This window comes from Leopardus geoffroyi, chromosome A3 (genome assembly GCF_018350155.1).
Source record: "Leopardus geoffroyi isolate Oge1 chromosome A3, O.geoffroyi_Oge1_pat1.0, whole genome shotgun sequence".
Classification (NCBI taxonomy): Eukaryota; Metazoa; Chordata; class Mammalia; order Carnivora; family Felidae; genus Leopardus; species Leopardus geoffroyi.
In genome coordinates this window covers 35,405,047-35,426,212 of record NC_059336.1, presented here as the reverse complement: position 1 = coordinate 35,426,212, position 21,166 = coordinate 35,405,047, and the positions used below count along the sequence as shown (strand labels likewise).

Below are 21,166 nucleotides of genomic sequence, written 5' to 3'. Positions count from 1 at the left end.
TTCCAAGATTTCCTAAATTTCCCAGCACTGTTAGTCAATTAACATAGGACTTGAACTACAATTTGGTTATACATGTATTTTTCGGAAACATGTTAGTGCACATGTTCCTGGAATTTTTGTCCATTTGGATGAATATCTTTGGGAGAAGTCGTGGAGGAGGGTAGTGCTGGGTGGGGAGGTTCTCAGAACAGAAATTGACAACGGGGACAAAGGATGGTCCAGGGTGATGCTATCTTGCTGTGGATTTGGTGTCAGGGAATTGTATGTAACAGCATCTTGCTTAAGCTGTGGTTGAAACACCTCATAAATCTAACATTCTCTATGTATGTGCACTTGGCGTTATAAACACATTTCGGCCAGGGTTTTTTTTTTTTTTTTAATTTTTTTTTTAACATTTATTTATTTTTGAGACAGAGAGAGACAGAGCATGAACGGGGGAGGGTCAGAGAGAGGGAGACACAGAATCTGAAACAGGCTCCAGGCTCTGAGCTGTCAGCACAGAGCCTGACGCGGGGCTTGAACTCACGGACCATGAGATCATGACCTGAGCCGAAGTCGGCCACTTAACCGACTGAGCCACCCAGGCGCCCCTCGGCCAGGGTTTTTGCAATGTGGCATTGAGTTCAGGACATGGGATCTTCAGTCTCAAATCCTGGGGCAAGTCACTGGGCCTCTTGATCTGTTCATCTTTGTAACTGGGAGAGCAATACCTAGTTCATAGGGATGTTAGGACTAAAAGTAAATATAGTATCAATCCTATTTCAAATGTCTGCTATATCTTATTCAAACTATAATAACCTGTTTATATTATTCAATATCCATGATAATATAGAGTGACTTGGGATAAGGGACAGCAATTAGAATTAAATCAGTAAACCTTCCCTCCATGATGAATCAACTGCCTCAGGAATCAACATGTTAATGTATCCTTATTTGAATGGATTTAACTAAGCTTGCATTGCTGTGGACAAAAACAAGCCTACCAAAATGCCGTATTATTAGTCTTCCTTTTAAGATTTAAAGGCATTATGCCTGCTCCATACATGTGTTAATCTTTCTGGGCAAATAAATAAGAGGCTCTTTGCAAGTGAGGATTCAAACATATTAAGAATCTTTCCTATGTAATCTTTCTGCTTTCCTGTTTCTTGCAAGTATCAAAGGGAGGGTGGAGAAGGTTGTTCCTTTAAATATCCTAGCACAGCACAAGAAAAGGAGAGGCTTTGAAGCTTGGAAGTTGACAGACTATTTCTCAAGGAAATATTCTGGTGAATCTTATTCACCCAATTAGATATGAATGAGGCTGTTTGTGCCAGAAAGGCGTTCATGATGGATTCCAGTAGGTAAGACTATGCTCTACAAGGGTAGGGCAAGTCTTTGTACATGGCACAAAGGTTGGTACACAGCAGATGCTCAATAAATGTTTGTTGTATGAATGAAAAAAAATAGCAAGGGAAGACAGCAAGAGGACTTGGAATCTGGTCTTAGCTCAGCCAATCAGTAGCCAAGTGGCTTTGTGAAACACACACTAATCTTTCCAGCCCTCACTTTATTAGAAAACTAAACAAGACCGACTTGCACAACCTAATTTGTGGGTTGGTTATGAGCTGCAAAACTACCTAATGTATGCAGAAATAATATGAAAGTTTAGAAGCATATTGAATTGCAATGATTACAGGTAATGCAAATAACAAGAAACTTGGTCTGGAAAAATGATCGCTGTGTTTCTCTATGTGCTCAAAATGATTCCTTTGTGGTATGCAGTGATCACAGAAGTGTTTGGGGATAATTAGCTTTCCAAATACCAACTTCTTTTACAAAGGAATGGGGTCCTAATTACTGATTATTGTCTGATGGGGGTCAAGATTCAGCTTCCCAAAGTATAAAATAGAGGAACCAGGAAATGATCTCTCAGTCCATTTTCACACAGAACAAATCTATCATTGACTTTATTCTTTGGTCATTAATTAAATCATGACATGCCATGGAAGAGGCATACATATTTTTTCATTCATTCAGGTCAAGAGTATCAAAATAACGTCAATCTCCATTGGGACACTTTGGGGAGAATGCATGTACAGCTTTTAGCAGGATTTGTACATTTCTCATTGGAGTGAAGAGTACACTCAGGTTCTTTAGGGAGAAACTTTTGCTACAATTCATTCTTGTGACTGATGGGGCAGTGGGCGTGAACGACTGCACCACAGATCCTGCTGGAAAATTGGAGTAAATCATGTTTGCTCAGCATGTGACTCTGAGGTCAGCAGTAAGCTGCCTCCGTGGGTGTTGCTGTGCCTCTGGCCCTTTCAACTTCATAACAGACTTATGGGTCTGGCATTGAGGTCTTATTATGAATTACAATTGATGAGTTTAACAGCAGTCTTGATGTTATCAGCTAAATTGCTTGTATAGCAAAGAACAAATTTTCCATTAGTAGCTTTACTGAAATGCCAAATGTTAGTTTCTCAGGCATTTCATTTGACTCATCTGATGGTGATGTTGCAAACTGCTATCCCAGCGGATGCATCCAGTCTATAAATGTTAAGTCCACTCCTCAAACTCACATGTGCTTTGAAAGAAAACTGAATTAGGGGCCAATATTTAAAGATATGGAAGTTCATCTAAGAGTCCAGATTTTATGAGTCCCCTTTTGAGAATGAAGCTGGCCCATGGACCCTCAAGGCACCAATGGCAGGAGCTAAGTCTGACGTGCCTCTTGAATGGGAATGAATGTTCTTCTGCTTTCTGTATCTGGCCAACTTCCTTCTTATTTGGTCCCTATAGGCATTTACATTGTAATTATTCCTCTAACATGTTATTGGGGCTAGTTAACCAACTTTGGGTTTTATTGGCTCTAACAATTTGACCACATCAGACAATTGAAACGTATGCCCATTTCTTAATGAAAGAAACCCTATTTCTGGACTCCAGTGAGTCATGCATTAGGGGAGATGACTGTTGCTTAATTCTGTTTTTGCTGTATCTCATCTAATGGACACTTGAAAACCATTTCCCTAGTTTCCATTTCAAATGGAGAGGTGGTTCTAGAAAGTGAGAGACACATAAAAGTCTGATTGCCAGCTGCACTCACAGGGTCAAAAACAATGGCCATTGACCCCTGCCATTTTCTAAAATCTAGGCATGTTAGCTAGCATCCTGATCTCATTTGAGGCTCAAATGGTCACTATCCCTGATTTTTCTCTTAGTATCCTAAAAGCAGCTCACATGCCTATTTCTGTGGCTCTCTTGCAAGTGATAGATCCTCCTACACCAGAATTCCTCTTCCATCCTGTGGCTAACCTTCAAGTTTGAAAACAAGATTTCTTTTGCATATTACATTTGTGTCTTAAGCCACTGGGATTTAGCTCATGGATTCTCTGCTTACCTATAGGTCTAAGAAGTGGCATTATTTACCTCAGCTGATGTGTAAGAGTGGAGAGTCCCTGCAGTAATAATATGGACTAGGTAAGAGCCTCTGTTCTTAGCTGCCAACTGCTAAGGTTGATGCATGGATGCTGTAGTTGGCAGGGTACAGCCTGGGCCAGGTTCCCTCCTCAATAGTTACTTTATAACCCAAGGCCTCACAGTAGCAAATCTCAGCCCCATCTTAGGGGGCTTCAAAACAGTTAAAAAGGGTTTATAGATGTTTCACAAAAAGGCTGGCGGTATTTTTTCTCGCTTGACAACAGGTCAAAATCTGTTTTTTTAAGAAGGACTGGTCTACAGCTTGAAGGCAAGTGGGGGGGGGGTTTCCCACTAGGGATCAAGGGACAATGAAGAGTGCCAAATAATATTCCTAAAGAAACAATTCTCAAAATTTAATTTTAATGTGTGAAGGAGAGGAGCTTATTTATTTCCTAGGCCTCTTCTTGGTGATTATAACTAAGTCTCAGATGCAAGCATATGCATTTTTTACAAAGCCTCCAGCTCCTGGCCCAAGGATCATATGTTGAAAAAAACAGTTCCAAAGGAAGCCAAGATATTTGTGTCCTGATAGAATCATGATGGCTCTTAAAAACCTTTTACTAAGACCACCAAGAAGATGTGAGAAAGAAAAATCAATGTGTGAAAATTCAGGGGTAATGGAATTCCACTACTGGGTATTTACTCAAAGAAAACACTAATTAAGAAACATATATGCATCTCTATAGTTACAACAACCAAGATGTGGCAGCAATGCAGGTGTCCATTGGTAGACAAACAGATAAGGAAGATGTAGGGTGAGTTACTGTGTGCGTGTGTGTGTGTGTGTGTGTGTATACATAAACATATATGTAAGATGGAATATTATGCAGCCATAAAAAAGATGAGATCATGCCATTTGCAACAACATGGATGGACCTAGAGGATATTATGCTAAGTGAAATAAGTCAGAGAAAGACAAATACCATATGATTTCACTCATACGTGGGATCTAAAAACACCAAAAACAGGGGCGTCTGGATGGTTCAGTCAGTTAAGCGTCCAACTTTGACTTGGGTCACAGTCTCATGGTTGGTGAGTTCAAGTCCCGCATTGGGCTCTGTGCTGATAGCTCGAAGCCTGGAGCCTGTTTCAGATTCTGTGTCTCTCTCTCTCTCTTCCCCTCCCTCACTTGTACTCTGTCTCTCAAAAATAAACAAACATGAAAAAAAAAATAAGCCAAACCAAATGAATAAATAAACAAAAAGCAGAATCAGACCTATAAATACAGACTGATGGTTGCCAGAGAGGACAGGGTTGGGGGGATGGGCAAAATGGGTGAATGGAAGTGAGAGATAGATTCTAGTTATAGAATGATAGGTCACAGGAATAAAAAGTACAGCATAAGGAATATACTCAATGGTACCATAATAGCCTTGTATGGTGACAGATGTAGCTATACTTGTTGTGAGCACAAAATAGTATATAAACTTATCAAGTCCCCACCTTGCACTGCTGCAACTAATTTAACATTGCATGTCAATGATACTCCAAAAACTTGGGAAAAAAAAGGGGGCATGAGTTCTGGAGTCAGAATTTTAGTTCACATCCTGGGGCAGAGGGAGAGAGAGAATCCCAAGCAGGCTCCACACTCAACACAAAGCCCGACACAGGGCTCGATCCCACGACTCTGGAATCATGACCTGAGCCGAAATCAAGAGTGAAACGCTCAACAAACTGAGCCACCCTGGAGTGCATTTTTAATAAATGTGGATAATGTGGTGAGTTGTAAAAGGTGTGCATTCAAAGTAAGCAAATGAGGCTCGTTACCAGCATTAACTAGTTATATTACTCTAGGCAAGGGACTCACCTCCCTCATTTTATTCATGTCTAGAATGTGGGCAGTGTCAATTGGGTTTTGGGGATACTGTGAGGATTTGAGAATGTATATAAAATGTGTAATACAAAACTGGCATTAAATAAATGTTAGCCTTATTAGTTTTATATAAAAACACTACAGAATTCAGAATTCATAAATTATGCTGCCGAAGCAGTCTGAATAAAAAAGTGGGTCCCCTGTGTACCGAATGTAGGAGAAGGGATTCATTCATAAGCTTATAATCACACACTTGTAACATGGACTTCTGTGGTGCATAAGGATATGAAAACAAGCTGTGAAATGCATTGCCCTGCTCAGAAATACTTCTGAAAAGCATTCTGAAAGGCAATAGGCAAGCATGGAATATTTTACCATGTCAATTTACTCTGTTGCTCAACCTAAGGAATTTTGAATGCTTCCTCCAAAAAACGCTCCCTAATGCAGTTATGAAGGTCCACACAATTCAGATTTGCAGATTTAGGGAGATTTAAAAATCTTCTTTTAGGTGTTGGTTCCATTATAATATGGGGCTCCAAGAAGCTCCTGTTTTCTACAAATGAAGGCAACGTACAGTCTTTCAGCCATCTGGGATCTACTGGTTATGACACAACATGGAGGTGTCCCTGCCAACAAGAGTGAAGAAATGGATTTGGCTGAATTAAGTGCAGTGTTGTCTGAGGGGAAGATCCACCAAGGTCAGCTCTAAACTGTCTCACAGAAAAGTAATTTTCCACCTATTAATGGACTGAATGTTCTGTCTCCCCTCCAAATTCCTATGTTGAAGCCCTAATTTCCAACGTGGTGGAATCTGGAGAGGGGGTCTTTGGGAAGTGACTAGGTCATGAGGGCAGAGCCCTCATGAACGTAATTAGTGCCCTTATAAGAGACCTGAGAGAAATGTTAGCCCTTTCCACCATGATAGGACATAGCAAGGAGGCTATCCCAAATCCAGAAAGGGGGCTCTGAATCTGCTGCAACTTGACCTTGGACATCCAGCCTCCATACTTTAAGAAATAAATGCTTGTTGCTTAAGCCACCCAGTCTACGCCAATTTGACGAAGACACCATCTTGGGCACTTTTCTGATGAAGCAGATGGGCATGTTTGCCAACCTGAGTCAGTCTGGACTCAAAGGTTCAGAGAAGGATATCAACAGATAATCCTTCTCAGTAGTATGTAGGTCAAGTTCTAAAAAAATGAGGATCATCTTTCCTCAGTAGCTGTACAGGTACCAGTGTACTGACATTGTCCAAACTAGATGGGGATTTTCATAACAAGCTGCGTGCTGCCATTGCATTTGCTGCAGTGAGGGGAACTTGTTTACTTGTCAAAGCATCTAACATCCCTCACAGAATAATGAGGTAAGAGTATGGGTTCTAGAGTCAGATGGCTTGGGTTCAAATTCTGGCTCTGCTGCTCTCCAGCGTGGGGACATTAGTTCAATTCCTTAACCTGCCTAATCCTTAATTTCTTAATTTCACATGTAAAATGGAGACTTAAACAGAATTTGCCTTATAGGGTGGAGAGTATTAACTGAGACGATATATATAAAGTTCTGTGCACAGCATCTGGAAAATACTTTGCATGCAAAAATTCTAGCTGCCATGATTATTTTTATTATGTCACAGTATATGTCTCCCGGTCATGCCTCAAGGAAATATTTAATGAGGGTGAGGTTAAAAGTAGAAGTTTCCAAAGAGCCCACAGGCCCCTGAGATGTCAGCATCAATGACAGAGATCCAAGTTAAATGGAAAGAAAATCTGGGGGATGATGCCTTACCATATGGCTACCAACTCCATCCCTAATAATCAAAGGTACGTTGCATTCTTCCTTATTTCCTTTTCTCCCTCTCTTCTGCTGCCTTTCCATACTCTAGGTTGTTGCCAACGACCAACAAAATTGAAAACACTGCTTTAAGCAGCTTTGTCTCCTACACTTCTGAAAATCTGTGGCAAGTCTCCCCTATGGGCAATAAGAAGGAATTCTACTCAGTGGACTTATTCATGAAATTAGGAGCAAATAGTCTGTGGAGCAAATGCACTAAACCATCCATTCAATAATACAGAGAATATTACTAGGCCAAGAATAGGATGAATTTCTCAAAGCAGCACAAACTTAAATTGGGGCCACGAGCTTTGAATTTAAAAAACATTTTTTAAATGATTATTTATTTGAGAGAGAGGCGGGGGGCGAGGAAGGGAGAGAAAGAATCCAAAGCAGGTTCCATACTGCTGGTGCAGAGCCCAATGCAGGGCTCAAACTCACGAACCGCAAGATCATGACCTGAGCTGAAATCAAGAGTCAGATGCTTAACTGCCTGAGCCACCCAGGTGCCCCACGAGCTTTGTGCTTTTAATATCCAAAGTGATTAGGAGATAGGCCATTCAAGTCCAGCTCTAGAGACATGCCTCGGTTTGAGTTCTGAGTCACAGTACAAAGTAGAACTCATGACAAGTTTAAAAGAACTCAGAAGTCCTTTCAAGAAATTAAGTTTCTCTTGCTCCGGCTGCCCGTAACGGAGGAACACACACATTACCCTTCCAGCCCCAGTGGCTGTCATGCTCCATCTTGGGAAGGAAAGAGGTATCGTGTTTTCCTCCTTTCTCTGTGAGGAGGGACTGGGAGCAGGATGATGGAGTGCTGTGAAGTGTTCAGCCCACACGAGAACTCCTGAGACCAGCTGCTGCTCTCCTCTTAAATTTGCAACCAGCTCTTAGAATTTCTCATGATCACTGTCAAAAAAACCTCTTCTTATGGGCGAAGAGAAAAAACAACTCTATTTCGGAAGTAGGTCACTGAGCAGAGTTTACATAATGGGACAAGTGAGAAAAGCCCTCTCTCTAGGAGCCATGGGTGAGAGAGTCAGGGCTGGCTAGCACCTCCCTCCATGCCCTGTGTGTGGCAAATGACTTGCCAGTAACCCAGGGGATTTGGGTGCTTCTAGCTGGAGACTGAGCTGGTCTTTAAAATAGTGGGATCTAGCCAGACTCTTGGATAAAGTCTGATTATTAAATAGTTTTAAAGTTTATTTACTTATTTTGAGCGGGGGCAGGGGGAGGGAGAGAGCACACAAGCTGGGGGAGGGGTAGAGAGGAGTCTGGATGCTTAACTGACTATGCCACCCAGGTGCCCCATGATTATTAAACAACTTTAAATGGGTGAAGCTCTGTTATGCTTCTGAGGTAAATGTCAGAAATGCAGATTATAAATCAGTGACAACCAATCCCAAATGGATTCTATTTTTAAATCTCATTTCCTACCAGTTAAGATCAAGGTACTACTGCCCAGTTGGTTGGTGTCAGTTTCTAAGCCATGTTTTTGCCTGTGAAGAATTCACTGGTCCATCACACAGAACAACAGCTTGAGGTTTTCATTTGAGAGCTAAAAGACAAACCAGCAAACAAAATCACACACATGTATGCTCACATGCTCAGCATGATGTACCTTAGCATGTTTCTTCTTTAAAGAATTTAGCTCCTTCTGTTGTTTCTTTAAATGCTTCAAGTAAGCCTGTGGAAGAAGCAAAGAGGGCCCAAAATCAATCTTTTTGTAGCCACAATGAATATATTTGGTGAGAAACAAAAATATATTGGTTTCACTAATATAGGTAATGGAAGAGTGCTTGAAAAATGAGCAATTTTACCTTCATCTGCTTTAAATCTTCTATCCTCACTTGAGGGATAAGTTCGATACCTTAAAAAAAATTAAAGCACTGTGTGTATTAAAAATTAAAGAGAATAACTGATAATACAAAATTCATCACTTTGAAATCTCATCTAAAGACAGTGAAGCAGCTTTATGTGGATGGTTATGGATATAAGCATCTTAATTTCTTATTACAAAGCAATTAAATAGACAATTGGCATGCTTATCATCTTCATTCAGGTTCCTTACGAGCAGAGCCTGAGTTGGAATTCCTTGTGCACATGACTTACTAGGGAAAGGTGCTCAGGAGAAACCCTCAGGGCAGTGAGAGAAGCAGAACAGGGCAGAGGAAGAAGATATGGTGTATTTCTAGGGGAAATCCAACCTCAGCCTGACCCTTCAAGAGAGCTCTTTAGAGTACATAGCCCTCTGGAGTTGTTCTACCTCGAGGTAAGAAGACTGGACTTTTGTAACCCCGTAATAGTCAGCCACTGGCTTCAGAGGTTGCACAAAACCTTCCAGGTGTTTCCAGACAAGGGCACTGCCACAGTCTGGGAGGGCAGTCCTCTGAGAGGGTTGCAGCTGTGATTTGAAATCAGCCAATACAGGGGCACCTGGGTGGCTCAGTTGGTTAAGCGTCCAACTTCCGCTCAGGTCATGATCTCATGGTTCGTGAGTTCAAGCCCCACATCAGGCTCTGTGCTGACAGCTCAGAGCCTGGAGCCTGCTTCAGATTCTGTGTCTCCCTCTCCCTCCCCCACTCACACTCTGTCTCTCTCTCTCTCAAAAATAAACATTAAAAAAATTAAAAATCAGCCAATACACATAGCAGCTGGGGCAATGGAGTGCCAAACTACAGCATCTATTAACACTACTTTTATCTTTGTATATCATACCAGTCAACTACCTCCCAGCTCTTTTCTCACCTCATCGTCAAAGAACAAAATATTTTTTTCCCAGCTTCTTTCACCAAATTTAATTTTTAAGCAATATGCTATTGAGCACAGCCATGCCTTCAACATACAGGAAATCCTGAATTCAAACTGTTTTATAACAGCTATTATTCTGTGTGATGGACCAGTGAATTCTTCACAGGATGCTGTCATAAGGACCCGGAGTAACATACTAAATTATCCTGCTAGTGAAGGATGCTAGGCCAGGTGTCGTCATGGCAACCACAGTGGTAGAAGGATCCCCAAACATTTTCTGTTTGACTGCAGATTTTCATCTTAGACAAACAAAATGAATGTGTGCTCTGTACTATAACTGATTTCCATTAGAATCCCAAAAAATTAGGTATGAGATATTCAATCAAGAAAGGTAGGATTGAGTCCCAGGCTCTTGTTTTTCAGTTTTACTTATTTTAAGAAGATGCACACAGCCCATGTGAGGGCGAGGAAGTGGGAAAAGGAGTCATGGCTAAGAGGAATCAGTCCTGTGATCTAGAACATTTATGATAAAGGTGTCCAGGGACCACAGGGTTGCTCTCTGACCTCTTAAGTCTGACATACAAGCTAACTCCCGGCTTTACTGCCAAGAGTGAGAGGCCGTGAATCCTGGCTCCCCAGCTTTGTCTTCTCTTCTATAAAACGAACAGAGTATTGGGATGCATGCAAGATCCCTGGAGGGGCTATATGAAGAGTTGACCCAGTCCAGTGAGACTTCTTTTTTGGTCTTGGTTAAAGTAAATCATTATGGACGGGAACCTATGGGAACACGAACTTGGTTTCTGCATTTTTTGAGACAGAAACAACTTGTAAAAATTATACTTCCTATAAAGGATTTAGCCAGAAAAAACTCACACTCCACAGAACCAGGATTGATACATGCTCAGTTCCCTCTGTTGGCCTATAGAAGTGGGTCTAATAGAACTTTTGGCAACAGGGGTCGTGTTCCACATGTGAGCTGTCCAACAACGGACAGCCACTAGCTACATGTGGCTGTTGGGCACCTGAAATGTGGCTAGTGCAGCTGAGGTGTTCAAGGGTTAATTTTTAAGTTAAAATTTAGATAGCTACATGTGGCAGGTGGCTACTACACTGGCCAGTGCAGTTCTACGAGCTTCCCTGGTGTGCAAGTGGGGTTAAGCACTACACTTTGGGCACCAAACATTTTGGCTAAATGGAGGTTTACTACATAAAGTTTTTGTTCTTCTCAACAAAGCTCAAAAATAACTCATTTTCTCCTAAGCTGTAATTTGTAGATCAACTAGGAGTTTAGTTTTATTGATTCCTTATTCTTAAAGAGAAAATCAAGCAGCATTGGTGCAGTTATTGCTGTCTTTCTGTGTGTCTAAGAGAAACCATTAGAACTTTCTCACCTCCACAGCAAATGCTGCTTGGCTTGGACCTGTACACCTTGCTCTCTACATCAGGCCACTCTAGTTGACTTTCGACTGCCAGCACCTGCATTTTCCTGCCTCAGGAAGTTACCTGAGGACTCTCCCTCCAAAACATGCTTTACCACCCTTTGGTCAACCTAAAATCATTAGGGAACTGATCCCTCCTATGGGAGCTCTCAACAAAAGGCTGACTGTAGTCAAAGTATATGTTCCCCTGCTCATCCAGGAGGATGCCTCTGAGGTTAGTGTCCAACACTAGCCCTCAGAATGTTCCCAGGGGCACTGAGTTCCAGGTGCCTCTGTGGAGCCTGAACACACTCTGACTACCGGCTACCTTCTCTACCTTGTGTCACCTCCCCAAGCCCCTACCTGTGTACACTGTACCCTGCCCCCCCCCCAATAAATTACTTGCATTTGAAACCTTGGGTCTGCTTTGGGATGACCCAAATTAAGACAGCTCTCTGTCTTTTTTTAAAAGTTTATTTATTTTGAGAGAGAGAGAGAAAGAGAGAGAGAGAATATGAGTGAATGAATCCCAAGCTGACTCTGCACTGTCAGCGTAAAGCCTGATGCGGGGCTTGAACCCATGAACCATGAGATCATGACCTGAATGGAAACCGAGTCGGACGTTTAACTGATTGAGCCACCCAGGCACTCTAAGACAGTTCTCTGTCTTATGGAAGAAGCTTGCTTTCACAAATGACACCTCTTCTTACAAAGGTCACTGGAGTATTTTATTTCTTGACTCCCCCGTTCATAGATAGGAGTAGGAAGAACACCTACAAACTTCCCTCTTTCACTTCTATGCCATTCTTCTAAAAGCCACCGTGCAAAATAAATAAAATAAAAATAAAATAAAATAAAATAAATAAGCCCTTCACTGAGACCAGGTTCTGCTGAGCATGGTTACCTCCACACGTGTCCTTCGAAATTGTACATTAATCTTCTCCATGAACTTCATCTAGCTCATGGTTTTCCTATGTAGGCATTCCCAAACATCCAGTATAGTGATTCAATATATCCATGAGAAGAATGCATTTCATTACTTTCTATTCAAGTCAGATCTAAGTTTCAAGGCCCAGCTCAATTGGGATCTCATTTATAAGTTTCTCTGGGACACTTGCTGGAAGGGACGCCCTCTCCCCTCCTGTTTCTAAGGGTCAGCTCTCACTGACCACTGCCTGGCCTGGCTGTTGTGTGGGACCCCGTTTACATTACCCCTCTAGCCACATGAGGTCCCTGAAGGTGTGAAGGCATTTCTCACAGAACCTGGTCTTGTCACATACAGTAGATTTCCAATTTTCTTAAATAAAAGGCCAGAAGGAAACAGCATGTAGACCTCTTTCTCAGGGCGCCTGTTGAAGAGACTGGACTGGAGATGAGAGATGCTTGGCTCCTTCGTATCTTGTTTGAAACCAGGGGTGAGACAGTTCTAAACACAAACATGTTCCTTCTAGAACTAGGATTGCTTTTGTCTTCTGTAAACTGGTCATACTGCAATTTTTCAGGCCACTTGACTTACTAAAATTACTAATGTCTTTATGTACTAGAGGGCATGATACAAGCACTTTAAACAAAAACTCTCCCATTTCCTACTGTCTCTCTCTGTTTGAACGGCTAATGTTAATAACGACCAGTACTGGAATGGAATGCCCAAAGCCTGTATCATGGGCTTGCTTATATCTCCGGGGAAGAACAGACAAACAGCTGCAGGAAAAGCACAATTTGGGCTACTTTTGTGAAGTCTCATTTTCTAATTTGTTATACAAAGCTCCACGCACTCTTAGTTTCCTGCTAAATTACTATGCTGCCATGGTTTGGAAAAGCTTGTCATTTTTTACCTTAAACTGTAGCACTGTGTGTAGTTAAGTGTACAACTTGATTCTCTAACATGGAGAGCACTGAATTCACACGTAAGTGGGAAATATACATACTGAGTAAAAAACCACTCAAAAAAATTCTTATCACAGTAAGAAGAATGAGTTTAGTAAATGATTCATGATCAAGGAGGACATTCAAAATGTATAATTAACAGTGTGGGATGGGCACCATCCAATCAGAATGAAAGCCCAGCCAGTAAGCATGGAAGTCAACTTTATTTTTTTTTTTATTTTTTTATTTTTTATTTTTTTTTTCAACGTTTATTTATTTTTGGGACAGAGAGAGACAGAGCATGAACGGGGGAGGGGCAGAGAGAGAGGGAGACACAGAATCGGAAACAGGCTCCAGGCTCTGAGCCATCAGCCCAGAGCCTGACGTGGGGCTTGAACTCACGGAGTGCGAGATCGTGACCTGGCTGAAGTCGGACGCTTAACCGACTGCGCCACCCAGGCGCCCCTGGAAGTCAACTTTAAATAACCAGTATAGTTGTGTCCCTACATACCAGCTGAATATTAGCACCTGGGGCACATAATTCTTTGTGGTGACACTTCTTAGGATATCTTATTTCATCCACAGGTAACCATATCGAATTGGTCTTCAAATGCCCATCTGATAACTTCACAAATAATCATGGATGCTCAATATCTACCCGTGCGGGCAAACTGCCAATAAGGGAATCTGGAAATATCAGAACAATGGTGATTCTGTTGGTTCATGAGCCCACTGCCTGTCTGGTAGGCAGAAGAGCACAGGGATGAATTAGTGAAGTTCATTGTGTGGAATTCTTTTCATCAAGGAGACTGAATTCAAACATTTCCCAAAACTACAGATATTGTACCCAGTGCCCTAAGGTGCAGGAATCTAGCAGATGAAATCCAAATGTTGACTCCCTGTTAAACACTCAGGAAGATTAAGCAGTTGGTCCAATCTGCAAGAAAGCTTGCTGCTCTGGGGTTTTATAGGGCAATAAAATGAGCAGTACTAGCAACTCTAACGATCTTCATAAAGACCCTTCAAAAAGACTCTAAAATTTCCAGAACACACAAGGAGATCAAACACCTCCCCTTTACCTTTCTTGGCTTCCACTCCAGACCCTAGGGCCGCGGTGGTGGTTGGTCTGAGCTCAGAGCTGCTCTGCGGGGTCACGTTTGCTTTGGCAGTGTTGGCCTTTCCTTTCTTGTCATTCTTAGAAGTATCACTGGGCACATCTGCTATGTCACTCTGGAACAGAAATGTTTGTGTTAACCCGGATGTAAGCCACCTCACTTTCAACTGTCAGGCACTTTCTCTATCTTACTGAATCCAGTCTGAACCACTCAACAACTTCCCTACAACTCTCTTAATGGATCTTTGCCTGGCAGGAGAAAAGGTGCAACTCTTTTACAAGCAGGGTATGGTAAAGGGAGCTTTAAAAACAAAAGAACAAATAGCACAAGTGCACTGAAATGGGAGAAGGTGGGATGCAAGACTTTCATAAACAACAAAGAAATGTAAATGTCAATTTCATTAATTTGTTGAGTTGGGTTAACGGGTATTGTAGTGTATCATAAAAGCATCCTGTATTTTAAACATTCCTCAAAGCATCATCGATTTCCATTTATTAAATAGGCTACACTTTTACAGTCCCTTGAAACTATTTTGTTGACTTGATGACTTCAGTTTTAAAAACACTCAAGTTTGCTATATTAACTTATAACTTTCTCTTGCTGTTATCATCACTGACCACCAAAATTCCCCAACTTGGCTGTCTTTAGTCAACTGCTACTTACAGTTTCAATGCCCATAGCTCTCATTTGGTCTGCTCTCTTTTCCGTAATGGAAAGAAATTTCTTTGGATCTGATAAAGCATCCACAATATCTGGGGGGGAAAAAGCCAATGAGCTGTTGATTCTGTCTTACTATAAACATCCAAGAAAATTCAGCTAATAAACAATTCATAATCCTGGACCCGGGTTATGTCTTCTGTTAAGTACCTTCTCCTAAGACAAAGTTTGGAAAACACAGCCAGTTACGGGAAACAAGAAAGAAGGAACGGCAAGGATCAAAGGCCAGATGACTTTCTCTTTTTGGGTTTCCTCCCGAATAACGATGACAGTGTGGCAGGGCAAGTCAATTGCCCTGGGTTATTAACTAATTTGTGTGACTCTGAGTAGGTTGATTCAGGTCCTCAACTGTGTTTCTTCATTCGAAAATCAGGGCTGATACCACCCACTCTGAAGGTGTACTAGGAGCATTCAGTGAAATGATAAATGTAAAAAGAACTTGGCACACGGTAGGTACCTCCAGTATCTAAGTCTTAATTTTAGATAAGAAGGCTAATACGTATTTAAAGCCAATTTTGGTTCCATGGTAGTTAAAATGAAGTATTTCCCCAGCATTTTCTCAGATACACCTGGCACTTAAAAACAGTAAAACTTCATTTTTTATATAATGTCATTTGAAGAGTTTCAAGTACTTTCTAGCAGAATCTCATGTAATTTTGCATTTACCAATACTATAGAAGTAATAATTATTCTCATTACCTTAAAACAGTACATAATTTACCAATTTCAAAAATTATATGTGTGTCAATTTCTTCCAGTAAAATCAGGCTCCTTATAACATTCTTAAGATAATTTTTGTTTAATTTTTTCCTTTTTGTAATAGAAAGTACATGTGCATGATAAACAAACATATAAAATATAAAAATCTCCTTCCCTGACACTCCTATAGCCAGTGTATATTGTTATCTATTTCTTGTATGTATTGCAGTAACATCCTTGAACATTTCCGAGCATACATTTGCAATGTCCATAGCATAAGTGACTAGAGGTTAGGATGATGGGTAAGGGTACTTGTTCTTTTGGTAGTTACTGACAAATTGACCTCCAAAGACGTTGCATCAATTTATTTTCTCCTACCAAGGGTATATGAGAAGGTCTAAATCCAGTTATCACTTATGTCCTTAAGAACTCTTTTTTCTCCTAATGGGGAATGTGAACAAATTAGCTCTTAAATCTTGATTAGGAAAAAATAAGAGATAATCATTTTCTTGGAAGTTAATATTCCAGAAAAATATTTACCTTTTTAAGTCCTTATTATTATGAACATTTTCAAAGATACATAAAAGTGGAGAGAAAGGTAAAATAACCCCTCACATACTGATGAAGACCTAACAGTTCTAAACAGTCTACTACATTTCCTTCATCTATCATCCTTTTTTTCTTTCTTTTTCCTCTCTGCTGACACATTTTAAGGCAAATTCCAGACATTATAGCATTTGATTCCTAATTACTTCTCTACGCATCTCTAAAAAGGGGTGTTTTCTTTCAGAACCAACCATACCAACACTTTATCCAACAAAGTTGGCAGGAATTCCTTACTATAATAAATGGCCCATCTTAATATGTTCCCTATTTACAATTAATTTTTTTTGAATCAAGATAGAGTCCATTCTAGGTCTCTGATAACTATGTCTCTTAAATTTACTTTCATCTAGACTAGTCTCTGCTACTATTTATTTTTCACAACACATAGATTTGTTGAGGAGACTGACCAGGCATCCTATGAAATGTCCCACATTCTGAATATCAATGTTTCCCTGATGTGTCATTTAGGCTTGACTTTCTCTTCTAAGAATACTCCAGAGGAGGTACTGTGACTGCTTATGGGTCACATGAGCGCAGATAAAGCCTGACTGCCCCACTTGTTGTGGTCTACTCAGTGACCCCAGTTGTTGGGTCAACTCATTGAATTGGCTCAGGGCTTTTAGTCCATCTGTGTCTGACTCCAAAATGCCTCCTCCTTCCACCTGTCTACACTGTTATGGGGCAAGGTGAAACTCAAACCATGCCCACCTAACCCTCTGCCCTTTACTTGGAGAAAATGCACCTGGTGTAGGCCTCCCTGCACGTGCCCACATTGGATATACTTTGCCTTGGTTTCCCACTGGCACATCTCAGTAGATGATCCATAGGGCTGGCTTGTTAGGAAACAAGTACTTGCTTATCCTTAATGGTATACCATTAGTTTGAGGGCCTGGGGTGTTTATGGCATTTCTGAGAGGTTACTAGTAGTCCTTCCAGTAGGAAGAACAGATAGGGCTTTAATCACTTAAAGACCATTATAAAACCAATAAAGACCTTAGAGTGTGAAATGATCCATAACCCATCCAAAAACCAAGCTACTTTCATTTTTGTATATTCTTGTGTAATTTTTTCCACATGAATACATATCTTGTATGGTTTACTTGAAATTACCCAATCTGTCTTTTCTCATTTATTAGGTTATACCTGTATAGTTTTAAAAATTACTTTTAGTGAATGAATAATGTCCCATTGAGTTTATGTACTAAACTATTCTCTACTGCTAGATATTTAGATGGACTTTCAAGTTTTTTCTTTTTTTAATGTTTATTGTTGAGAGAGCGAGAGTGAGCGAGAGCAAGAGAGAGAGAGAGGGAGACACAGAATCTGAAGTAGGATCCAGGCTCCGAGCTGTCAGCAAAGAGCCCGACATAGGACTAAAACCTACAAAACAGGAGATCATGACCTGAGTCGAAGTCGGACACTTACCTGACTGAGCCACCCAGGCGCCCCACAAGTTTTTTTCTTTTTATGAAAGATGACTTTGCATGAAATAGGTTAGTACAAAAACAGATTTAGCATTTTCTTTTATCAGAAAATTAGTGATGCAGATACATAAGAGATATGTATCTCTATATAAGATACAACTTATATACATGATAATAAGATATGTTCCTAATAAGCTTTAAAATAGTTATTTAAGAATAATTAATGGAAGGAACAAGTACTAAGAAAGTACAGCAGAATTAAGAGGGTTCAGTAGGTTCAAAAATGCCCTTCAAAATTCATGACTGTCTGGAACTTCAGAATGTCCCCTTATTTCCGAGTAGGGTCTTTGGGTATGTAATTAGTGAGATAGGGATTAGGATAGGCTCTAAATCCAATGATTGGTGACATTATAAGATGAGAAGAGGACACACAAAGACAAAGAGAAAAAAGGCTAGGAGATGATGAAGTCAGAGAATGGAGAAATGGAGCTACAGGCCAAGGGATGCTAAGGCCTGCCAGGAGCTCAAAAGAGGCAAGGAAGGATTTCCCCAAGAGCCAAGTCTTTGATGCTAAATTTCTAGTCTCCAGAACTGTCAGAGAATAAACTTCTGTTGTTTCAAGTCTCCCATCATGTGGCAAATTTGATTACCAATAGTAACTGATTAAAAAAATCTTTTAAGGAGATAGAAATTTATTGAATATGCTGCAAGGGAGCAGTGGGCAGGACAGCAAAAGGAGACTGCCTGCGAGGAGGAGGTGATGGTGAGGAGCCACAGTTATAGAGCAGAGTAAGGGCTTATAGGAAAGCGTGAAATTTTCCCTTTTCTCATAACTGTGCTTGTTTTTAAGTAGCCCATTGGTTAGTTAGGGCCTATAGCTATTTTGAGGAGGCTCACTTAATGAGCCCGTTTGCATCGGCTTGGTGATGGTCGCTGTGGGCCCTTCTGCCTTGCTCAAGTTTTCATTGCTCAAGCCTGTTGCCTAAAAGTGGACTCTATACTTCCCCCTGACAGATCGACAGTGGCAAATCTTTGGCATTTGGGCACAAGTCTCAGCTTCAGTAACTTCTTCCTGCTGCATGAGGGGCGTAGAGATGTCCCTACCTATGGGTCAACATTGGTCAGTTGGGAATTTCTATGCAGGAATTACAAAAGGCAGAGGCAGCCGAATCCAAGGTAGACAACATATGTGAATCGTCTTCAGCTTGAAGTTATGGCAGTGAAGGAATCTTCTGTTCTTGGGTGTATCTTTCAAATAAAACAGGCTTTATCATTGCTAACAGGGAGCATCCATCCATCAGCCCCTGGAGACCGCCCCAACATCCTGTCATGGTTTGATGAAAGAATATTTTGAATCCCAGAGTGTTCTTCCTGTTTCTTGCAGCTATGTCATGATCCCAGCCTTGAGGGTCGATTGTGTACAATTCTGATCTTGAATACAGGTGCTATATTTTATAACATACAGTCATGACACAATACAGTAAACTAGGCTATATACTGCTTTGTATTACAAGGACAAACTGGCTGAGATTTCTGATCAGCCATCTGCTGTAGGATTATGTAGATATAGCCTAAATTATACATCAAAATAAGATGCTGCAGATTTATCCATTAGTTGGATAAATATCATTACTTAAACCTATCTTCAATTACCAATATTAACAATTCTAGAAGCCACTGGGGAGTTATGTTCCCGGATTCTGAAATCGTGCCTTATTATTTGAGTTTAAACGAGATGCCCTTTTCAGTTACATATGCCTTTAAAATTTTTATAATATACAACTCAATAGTGTTCTTGATCAAATGGCAACAAAAATACGCAAAGTAGAAATAAGGCTTGTTCAAACTGAATCACATGGGACAAAAAGATGATGTCAAAGAGATAAAATACCTGGAACAAGGCTTAGGTTAGCAGGTTACTTGAGACAAGTACTCCATTCTCTGCAATTTTGAATAAATCAGATACTTCTAGGACACGGGATTTTGCCACGTGGTGGCAGGTGCTCATTCTGCAGCTAGAGTAATACATCCACACAGAGGGCAGCCAGTGGGATAGTTCCACCAAAATTTTTCAGCAAAGGGCTCAGGATTAGAGAGTCAAGACCTGACGAGGCCTCTTTAAGGTAAGTTTCCTTTTGTAACTTAGTTTCTCCTCTGACTAAAGCCATATATATACCTGACATTTAAAGAATGATTTACACACACATTATACATGCACATATTATATATACATTTATATATAAATATGCTGCATATCAAAAAGGGAAACCACTTTTTATTAACATTTAAAATAATTTATAACCAGAGAATGAGAAGCTGTCCCTCAAATATCTCATACCTCTAATATGCTTGTATAACTCTATTGGAAAATGTTATTTTTCCTTCCTTCAGCTCAGGAGAGCATATTCTTGGCCAAAGATTTGCATATTCAAGTAGACCTGTTATCTCTCTTTGGTGCCAATGTGGCATTTTATGGGCATCCTCCCCTTGTACTGGGGGAGCACTGTGGCTGGTTATGTAGTTCTCTATTCCACAGGACAATCCCCTGTGGCAAGAATGAAGTTGAAATGCTGATCAACATTGACCTGTGTGCTAGGCATGTCCAGGGACAGGGCACACTGACCTTCTAACAGGGTACAGACCTGTGCATGCAAAAGCCTGACCCTACAGAACCCACAAGGGCAAGCTGAAATTTCCCAGATGCCTGGAGGCCAAGGCACAGGCTCTGGAACCTTTCTTTTCAAAAAGAAACCAGTCTGGGGCACCTGGGTGGCTCAGTTGGTTAAGCGTCCAACTCTTGATTTCGGCTCAGGTCATGATCTTGTGGTTCGTGGGTTCGAGCCCTGTGTCGGGCTCAGCACTGGCAGAGTAGGGCCTGCTTCGGATTCTCTCTCTCCCCACTCTCTTCGCCTCTACCCTGCTCATGCTCTTTCTCTCTCAAAATCAATAAACAAACTTAAAACAAATAAAATAAAAAAAATAATAAAGAACCAGTCTGCCTTTTCTCATTTGCTTCTTTCTTCCAAACTTAACAGAAGTTTTACTTATTTATACTTGAGGAAAAAAACCCACTATTTCTAGGTTGAGTGCCATTTCCAAAAGTCTGGTTGCTCGTGGTGAAGATTTTCCATGTATATTCGTTTTTTCACTCCTCCTTCCCTCCCACCCACCCTTCCTCACTTCCAGAGTTGAAAACATCAATTTAAGCATCCCCAAGAACTGAAAAGAAGGTAGCAATTCCTCAGCACAGACTTCCAGATACTTGCAGTCTTTATAAGGGAGGTCCATCTTTGTCTGTTTGCTTGTTTAACTGTTGTTTCTCAAGGCATTTAATTTGAGTGCCTTGGTGATGAACACCAACCATGGCACCTAGATGGCCCCCTCTTGGCTCAGATCCTCTCCTGTTTTCCTCTCAACGGTTTCTATCTTATCAAGAGGTAAAGGCAGCAGAAAAAACATACATTCCCCG

At 40.8% G+C, this 21,166-nt stretch overlaps 1 protein-coding gene across 14 annotated transcripts in view; it reads right to left on the bottom strand.

Annotated features, from left to right (window-relative positions):
* PLCB4 (phospholipase C beta 4) overlaps positions 1–21,166 on the bottom strand; it is a 424,518-nt gene that overhangs the window by 20,457 nt on the left and 382,895 nt on the right. For all 14 annotated transcript variants that reach the window (XM_045445296.1, XM_045445295.1, XM_045445285.1 and 11 more), the window contains 4 exons: positions 14,915–15,003; positions 14,216–14,366; positions 8,922–8,971; positions 8,723–8,788 (listed from right to left, as the gene is read on the bottom strand). In XM_045445296.1, the coding sequence (XP_045301252.1) occupies positions 8,723–8,788; positions 8,922–8,971; positions 14,216–14,366; positions 14,915–15,003 (356 nt within the window). The remainder of the gene's footprint in view (positions 1–8,722; positions 8,789–8,921; positions 8,972–14,215; positions 14,367–14,914; positions 15,004–21,166) is intronic.